Raw genomic sequence first — 9,242 nt, 5'->3', positions numbered from 1 at the left:
TGTTGGTGATGGTCATAATACTGATGATGACAGAGCCGGAGTCCAACAGCCGTGATATTGCCGAATGGCTGTTATTTATTTTATCACATCGAACAGATATCCACCATGCACAATTACATTTCCCACACAAGCTCTCACACAAAATAACAATGCTATTTTAAGTATGCAGTATTTTTTGCATGTATTATAACAAAAGTCACTCAATAGCATACATTGTTTGTTGAAAAAACTGAGATACAAAGAGAATGTTATTTTCAGCCACGGTTACTCCTTTTAAGTAACCATGATTTACCAGTGTGTATCAATCAATATCTCGAGTATAAAATCATTGAAATGAACAGTTAACATTTTCAAACGCATGTTACCAGCGCCGTTGATTTGACTGCAATGACTTTCTTTCGAACGCACTACGCATTTTGTTCGCATGCCACTCAGCATATAGCTTACTCGGTGAGTACCGGCGTGGTACGCGTTGAAATGTTCACAGCTAAGAACACGCTGCACCGATCCCGGATGCGATGTACATATTTGCTCCATTTGAAAAATAAAAAAAATACCCTTAACACCAAAGCGGCGTATTTTACTTAATATTCATTCTGACATGCTCTCTATTTCGGATGGCTGATCCTCCTTCAAAACCTTGAGAGCAACGCCGAATGCAACAGCGGCCGGATTAGCACCAGTGTGGCAAACGACAATTTATTATGCGCAGAATCGAATATTATTTAAATAAAACATGTTTATGCATATACATGATAAATTATTACATGCATCTCATGACGACATTGACTAGAGACAGTATATAATTTAGGCAGAATTTAATTTAAAATTTAATTTAATTACTGTTATGTGGGTATGTTTATTTCATTGATATTTATTTAATAAGCCGCAGTAACATTGTGATAATAGTGATAATATTTTAAACTATGCTCGTTGAATTTTGATGTAGCCATACGGGCGTAGGATACACATCAACATGCATGTAACTAATTTTATACACCATAAACGTCGGAGCAAGGCCATTGAGTTTTGAAGTATCATTTGATTTTACATATTAGCTTGGTTGTGCGAATTGTTTGTTTGGTATTTGGCAATTTTGTCATTTTACTGCTTTTCCCTGGATTCTATTATTTGTCAAAAGTACCACATTTGTTTACATCACAAAGGCTTATGAAATGTGTGTAAGTTGAAACCGCTTTTCAATAATGTAACAAAATTATTCTAAGAATATAAAAAGGAGCAATTCCACAAACTGTCACCGGTTTCGATAAAGCATACTACACAAAAAATATATAAAGTTCATTAATATAAAAGTTCAATAAAGAAAACTTTAAAATTTTACAACAACCAACATACTATAAGTTACTGGATATCAAGTTAATAAAAACTGATTAGAATCGGATACTTGTTATAGAAATAAGAAGAAAAAAACGTTAAAATAAATTTTATTTTGACACTTTGTTTTATGACTTTACACTCTTGCTTTATGCGCAAATATATGAAGCATTAAATAAATATATATTCGAAAAATTCACAAGAAAACCCAAATAACTCATATAGATATTATTATAACGATTGATTTAGTTAGCTCTGCTTAAATACTGAATACACATATCGAATGAATAGAGCTATTTATGAAAATAATCACTAACATATCACAGAAGGGTCTAGTTTTATGTGTGTATTTCAAGCAACATCGACCCGATCATGCTGAGTAATATAGAGGTATGTACGACCAGGTGAAATATGAAACAAGTGCTCGATAAAACACTGTATTGACCTTGGTTATAGATCAGGGGGATTCCATGTATTATGATCATAACCTGGGTGGATGTATCTATTGTGATTATTGCAGGCTGTACAACTATTTTTACACATGGTATGTTTCACCTTTCACACTCAACTGTAGGAAGGTCAAATTTATGTAGACTAAATTATTTAACGATACTGTCCTGTACTCTGTGATCTACACTAAAAATATTAATGGAAAACACGAGAATTCTCATAATTTAGAATTAATTAAAATGATTAATGTTAAACGTTTTAGAGGTGTTTTGTATTACTGACCGTTGTGTTAAGAACTATTCATCTGCCACATAACTGTGATTTTTAGCATATTCTGTACACGGGAATTACATTGGAATGCAAAATACATACTTGGGTCACAAAATGTTTGACGCTTTGGAAAAAAGATTCTTTCCATGATAATCAATTCAATTGCAATTACACAAAATACCAAAGTTATAGCTTCTTTAAAGTTTGAATTAATTTCGTTTTGATAAATTTTATGATAGTTTACATACGATAACAATATTTAATAACTCGTGACTATAAAGCAGATTCCGATTAACGTAACGCTATTTGAGCATTTTTATATCAGACCACAATCATTCAAATGAAGTATTAATCACTGCGAACGCAATGATTACACTGTTGTTAGATATTACTGCCAATCAGTAAAAGTCGATAAATTAAATTAAAAATAACATTGAAAATAATTGACTTTGAATCGCTCAGGAAAACTAACACATACAAACACTGAACACAATTCGTCAGGATTCATAGGTAAATCGCAACCTAAAATAACTACCAGAATAGTATTAATAAATATTCTGAGGAAGATGAAACAAGTCAGCATAAAGCGTACTATTCGGTGAAATCAATTGCAGTTAGAAAATACATCAGCAGTTTAATTTTGTGTGATAGAGATCTTAACGTGAACGTTTTGTTTGTGTGACTTGCAATAACATATGCAGCGTTTAATCACGTCTTGGAAATCTTTCTTAAAATACGCGTATACTAGCGGATTTAAACAGCTATTTATGGAGCTCAGGAATACACTGACGTAGTACCATACCTGTGACGCTAGCGTGAGACTGTGATCGCCGGAGAGTAACATTATTCTTATAATCCAAAACGGAAGCCAACATATAATGAATAGAATCACCGCAAACAGCACCATCGCGCCGACTGTACCGACGTGGAACTGTCGTCGGCGTTGACGCGATCTTCCATTTGTCAGGTATCTCAGTATCCTGCAGTAGCAAGCTGTAATGCATATCAACGGTAGAGCGAAACCAACGACAAACGTGTATATAATGAACAGCTGTCCGACTAACACCGGGCAGACGACGTTACAGACCGTCACCCCATTGAACGTTTGTGTCGTCGAGTACATCCACAACGGTACGGTGACGGCGAACGCGACGATCCAAGTCGCGGCACACACCACTTTAGTTTTAAAGGCAGTTCGGTAGTTTTTAGACCAGACAATGTGAACGATAGCAAAGTATCGGTCAACAGCCATCGCAGTCAACGTGAAAATACCAGAAAACATATTAAAGCCGTCAATTCCCATCACTACCTTGCACATTACGTTACCAAATATCCACTGCTTCGTTGTGTTGAAATAGGTCATAAAAGGCAATCCGAGTAGAAAAAGAAAATCCGCAGACGCCAGGTTTAAGATGTACAAATTGGGCAGCGATGTCATTCCTGGGCAGCGAAGTAAAATGTAGATCACAATTCCGTTGCCGATCAACCCTATTACGCAGACGAGGCTGAAGAATATCGGGATCACGAAATGAAACAACCATGTTGGTAGCTGTGTCCTGTGAATGTCAGTACTGTTACTGGTATCATTTGAATTGAAGAAATTCATTGTATAATATACAGCATGCAAACGAACGTAGCTACAGCGCATTCAGTAGTGTGTAGCAGTCACAGTTACTCTGTTATTGACTCCCTCATCAGTCAGCTGTGGCACCAGTCGATAGACTGTTCTTTTGATATATCACCCATTCATGTAAATCACCCATTCATGGACCTCCCTCAACGGCCACATATTCTCCATGATCAAACGAACTGTGATGTCACGTACTGAACGGACATCTGTAAAACTAACTCGCAGGTTGCTTACAGACTGGTTATCGATCACGGTTGTCACAAGCGTTGAATAAAAAATTAAATATCGTATATTTATTTCTGAAATATCGACACCATATCTCAGTGGACAGGTTATTCCCGTGTCATTGATTAAGTCGTATGCGAACAGTTACATGCGAACTAATTCATTTAAAGACTGCTACATACTACTAAGTACCATCTGTGGTGAAAACAAACTAGAAACTGTCAAAACGCATTACTAAGATCAACATTAGTAAAGTACTTTCCCTTACTATGATCTTGGAGCATATCTGCTGTCATCATTGGCTCTCGGTCAATCATCTTGTTATACTGGCGTTGGTTAATACGTAAACAATTCGACCCATCTTATTTGTGTACTATCACAGCAAGTGATGCATGTGGGAAGTTTCTCTTACAATTCCAATCGTCAGTATACATTGAATGTTGTCTTTCAAAGACAGATCTCAGATGAATTCGATGCTGGATTAGGTTGGTAGTTCCTGGTAGATCTGTGAATATTTACTTATACTCATGCACTAGAGAGAACATTTCTGCCAAATTTCACATCAGCAACCGTCATCATCCTGCACAAAATCTTCATCCAAAAACTCTTCATACTCTATAACAGCTGCACTAGCAATGCCGAGACAGCAAGATTGTTATCAACATCACTATTCTGCTAATTTCATTTTAATACTTCTTCAGCAAATTTCGGATGGTATGTTTCAAACTTTCCATATATCTTTACTCTATAGTCATTTACATCAATGACACTATCAATGTATTATTGCCCCTTCCACTGCACTAATAAATTTAATTTTCTTTCATCTTATTATCAAAGAAGTGCTTTCACTGTTTCAGGCTCTCGATGCACCTGGACACTTTCCAGTGTCTCTTCCAAGCGATGATACACATACTGATACTGGTTCCTGAGTCTGTTGTCAAGAATGTGCAATATGACCTGTGGCAATTGTCCCACACATCGACTCAAATGGAGTAAAACCAGTTGATTCTTGGGACACTTCTCTATAGGCGTAGAGTAATTTATTGATGTTGGAGTGTTACTGCTTTGGCTGCTCTCCACAAACGCTTCAACATTGTTTTCAACGTACCATTAAACTTCTACAGTTGTCTAACACTCAACAAGCAGGACACCTCGCAGATACACTCACAAACTGAGTAACCATATCATGTAAAATCTTCTCTGGTAAACCCAGGCAGCTGTACACATCAATTAGTGCTTTAGCTATGTTTTCTGTACTGATATGTTATAAGGATATTGCATCTGGATACCTGGCAGCATAGTCTACTAATTTCAGGATGACTTTTCAGTAAGGTGATAAATAGAACCAACTAAATTAAGAACAACCCATTTGAATGGCACATCTATCAGTGGCATCATCTGAAGGATAATTTGCAATTTCACCTCGTACCGTTTTCTGTTTTTTTCATGATCGACAAAACTTTGTTATGTATACCCGGCCATTAAACATTTCTTGAGATCACTAGTTTTCTTTACACCCATATGCCCCCGTTTAATCATGATTTGTTGATGCAATGACATTGGTACAACCATATGCTTAACAGAGCTACCCTGGTGTATGCGAGGATGAGTAAACTGTCTGTAGAATACCACCTCTCTTCACCAGTGAAATATGGGGTGTTTACATAAATCTTAGGTACAGTGCTGCTGTATTATCTGTCATAGGCATACAATAACACTTTCAAGTATACTGGTCATCACTGCCAAATCTCTTTTTTTCTACAACACCACTACACCAGTGTTCCTTAATGTGGTAACAAGTTTCTATCCAATTTTTTACTGTAGGCATTTTGGGTTTTGACCCAATTTGATAAGATTTATCTGACAAATTGTTATCAAACACTGGAAGTAGCACTTGATAGGTTTAACGGTAATCATGTTGTTGTTTGAAATAAAAATTACCCTCGGATTGAACAAGCAATGTTTCTGTGGTCTGGCCTGCATAAACGTGTATCCAAATTTCTACCGCGTACAACTATAGCGAACAACCACACATTACTTGGATTTGTATTAAATACTCTGCATATATCAACTCATAACATAATATGATCTAAATGCAACTTATGTAAATTCACTTGATAAATTGTGAAGTATATTGGCCCTGACTTTCATTATCAGCTCACAACTGCAGAAAGAGGTGACAATGAGAATAAAATACTGCATTATTCCTATGGCATGTGCTTGATAACAGGTGTAACAGAAGGGCATATATATATTACTCGCGATCAGATGGGCATTTCATCCAACAATTGGCGTTGACATTGTTATTGCTTCTAACGATATAGGTAGTACATTAATTGAGATATATAACTTAGTTGACCAAAAACTCATGCGTTGCAAAATTGAATTGTGGCTCGTGATATAGAATATTTTATCTTCAAGCAGAAAATCATAAAAGATCGTTTCATGGAGTAAATATTTGATTTTCGAAGTGTACTATATGATACTTACTACAATGAATAGTCGAGTTTCCAGGAGAACGTAATGATAGCTGAACAAATGCAGTCCTTGTGAGGTCTATGATTATTAACTGCTGAATCGTCCAAGAGCACAGTTGTCGAGGTTGATTCAATCAGAGTGATTTCCGCTATTTAAATAACATCTTCATGCGTTTAATCTAGATTCGATGATTTGACAACCTTTTAGAATTACTTTAGGAAGTCAGCAGCAGATGAGCCGCGGCATTCGCCAGATGTTTGCAAAACTAGTGAAACAAGTAACCTGTAGAATGCTGTGTGGGTAATATTTTTATATTGATTTTTGTTGTATTTGCAGCAAATAGTTACCAAACAATGAGAAATCTATAGGATTGGATATACCTCTCAGCTGGCTTCACATGCATAGTTCAAAACTGCCTAACCGGTGCTTATACCAGGATTTAGTTGCAGCACTGTGGTCTGTGGTTACCGCTTCATTTTCCGAGTAATCACAAGAAATTGACATTACAATAGAAAATAAAAGACTGGCACTCCCATACAATTAATAGCAAGTGAAATTCCTGGAATTGAAACATAGAGTTTGAAGTCACTGGTGTAGGCATTGAATAACTTCAAGTTGGCATAAAGACGAGGTAGTTTATTTAATCAGTGCTGAACTAGAGGTTGAAATTATAATTAAGTTCGTTGTCATATAATTTGTTTATTTAAATTTCTCCTGAATTCAAATATAATACACTGGTGAAAGGATGTTTTTGAGGTGTGGTTACATTGTGTATGGAGTGGTAGGGTTGGGTGTCATATAATTTTTTCATTTTCAACTATCATGAAATCACACAGAATTTCACTTAATTTATTTTCGATGAAAAGTTTTCAAGCATATGGTGTGAATCAAATTTTCACTGTGCTGTGTCAAGTCTCAATAGAGTATGAAGGAAATGGCATTTTCACTGGAATTTGATTTAGCGGAAAAATGTTCACAGTGAAAGGAAGTATTCCACATTATTACATATATACTGCAGTTTATTTTGATTCGTCCCTGAAATCAAAATCGGTACTTCCACACCCCATATGCAAATGAGGTCTGAGAGCGAATACAGTAGTCCGTTCAAGAGTAGCGTTTTTCGAAACATAGCAGAAATAAACAATATTTAGAAGTACGATACTTTACGTTTGGGTACATGAATATATTTGCCGAGTGAAATGAAATTTGAACAACAGTAATGGTTCTTCTAAGCAGTAACTTATTTTGACTAAAACTAATTTGCATATCACCCGTGCAATGATGTGTTTGGTATTTTCACATATGCAAATGAACATGGTATTGGCGATTCGCTCCACTTGGATTGCCCTTAAAATCACTTTAATTTTGTGTATCTGTGTGTGTGTTTGTGATTTCTAGTGTTTTCACGTATTAATTCTTCTGTGATTTGTTTGGTTTGGCCGATTTCGCTCAAACTTAGCAGGTAGGTCACACCTTCACCCTAGTTATCAGGAAATGTATCTCCTACAAATTTTTGATACAAAACCTCAGACATAGCTCATTTTGCTCAGCTTGAGTGTGGGCACAAAGTTACTATTGGTAAAATCTGAAAACAAATTCTGACCACCGTTTCCATGGAAACAGCCAACAGCTGAATTTTTTAATACCTTCAAGCCAAATGTATCACACCCTACATTTCTATGATTAAAAAGCATGGACGTAGCTCATTCTAATCCGCTTGAGTGTGGGCTACAATTTACTGAGATTTTTTTTGGCTTGGCTAATTTTGTTTATAATTGACAGGCAGGTCGTACCGTCACTAATTGGCAAAACAATCCTGGTCCACAGCTACAATGGCAACAGCGAAAAACTGTTTTTTGAATACTTTCGACCCCAAATTTATTACCTCCCACTAGTCTTGTATTCATGCCTTTTATTTTGGCTACGTTCCACACGGTAAGAGATCACCGACGCCGACATTGTTACACTGTATCAACGTAATCCCGACGCAACTTTGAACTTTGAATGAACTGTAAATGCTGCCTGCAATCTAGAAAATACTATCGGTTGGAAATAATAAATTTAAGGGATTGTTCAGTTACTCTGGCCTGGGGGGGGGGGTCGGCAGATTCCATTTTGTCAGCTGTAAATCTCAGTTGACCCACCCCTATCAACAAAAATAAGTGGGCGACCCCCTAACATTATATTTTAAAACATGCTGACCCCCCCCCCCGAAAAACAAAGAAACATTAACAGTTTTGGCTCTGACATGATTGCAAAATGTATGATGTGCATTGAAAATATCGTGGTTTGCCGTAGTTTTTAGTGTTTGCATTTAATAGACCAGTCACCTTAGGAGGGGAGGGGAAGCATAAAGCCAAAAAACGACTACAGAAAAGGCTGCAGGAAGTAGGGAAATCTACGCTGCTAAAGATAGTAAATAAAAACAAAGCTGTGGAGTACTCACTTGATAAACGCCCTTATAAGATAGGAAAAGAGGATTTGAATCTAGGCGGTTTGAAAACTAATTTGGATTTAATATATCTTTCATATCTTATAGACCAGGAAAGCTTTACACCTGAAGCACAGTCTGTGCTTATGAAAACAAAGGACATTTTGATTTTTGTATAAATTTGTGTTGGATTTTGGTATTTTACAGAGCAAAATATGCATATTTAAAAGTTAAAAAAAACAAAAAAAAAACTATTTATTTATATACATGAATCCATTTAACTTTTTTGATTTGCTGAACAAAAACTGTCACTGCTCTTTGTACTAATTGCTGTGTTTTTCCGTCTCCAGCTACAATTGGATAAATCCAGTAAATATCTTATACAATGGTGACTTCAGACTTTAAATAAAGTATCACATGGAC

The 9,242-nt window shown here is 36.1% G+C and overlaps 1 protein-coding gene across 1 annotated transcript; it reads right to left on the bottom strand.

The window, feature by feature from the left end:
* Positions 1-2,689: 2,689 nt before the first annotated feature.
* On the bottom strand, positions 2,690-3,661 carry LOC146731580 (somatostatin receptor type 5-like). The gene has a single exon (XM_085492933.1). It carries the CDS (start codon positions 3,659-3,661, stop codon positions 2,690-2,692), a length of 972 nt encoding a protein of 323 aa, XP_085349059.1.
* Positions 3,662-9,242: the final 5,581 nt, after the last annotated feature.

The sequence above is a fragment of the Saccoglossus kowalevskii genome, chromosome 18 (assembly GCF_978046115.1).
Source record: "Saccoglossus kowalevskii chromosome 18, keSacKowa6.1, whole genome shotgun sequence".
NCBI lineage: Eukaryota > Metazoa > Hemichordata > Enteropneusta > Harrimaniidae > Saccoglossus > Saccoglossus kowalevskii.
The sequence above is the reverse complement of the archived record's forward strand: the minus strand, read 5'-3'. Positions and strand labels throughout refer to the sequence as shown.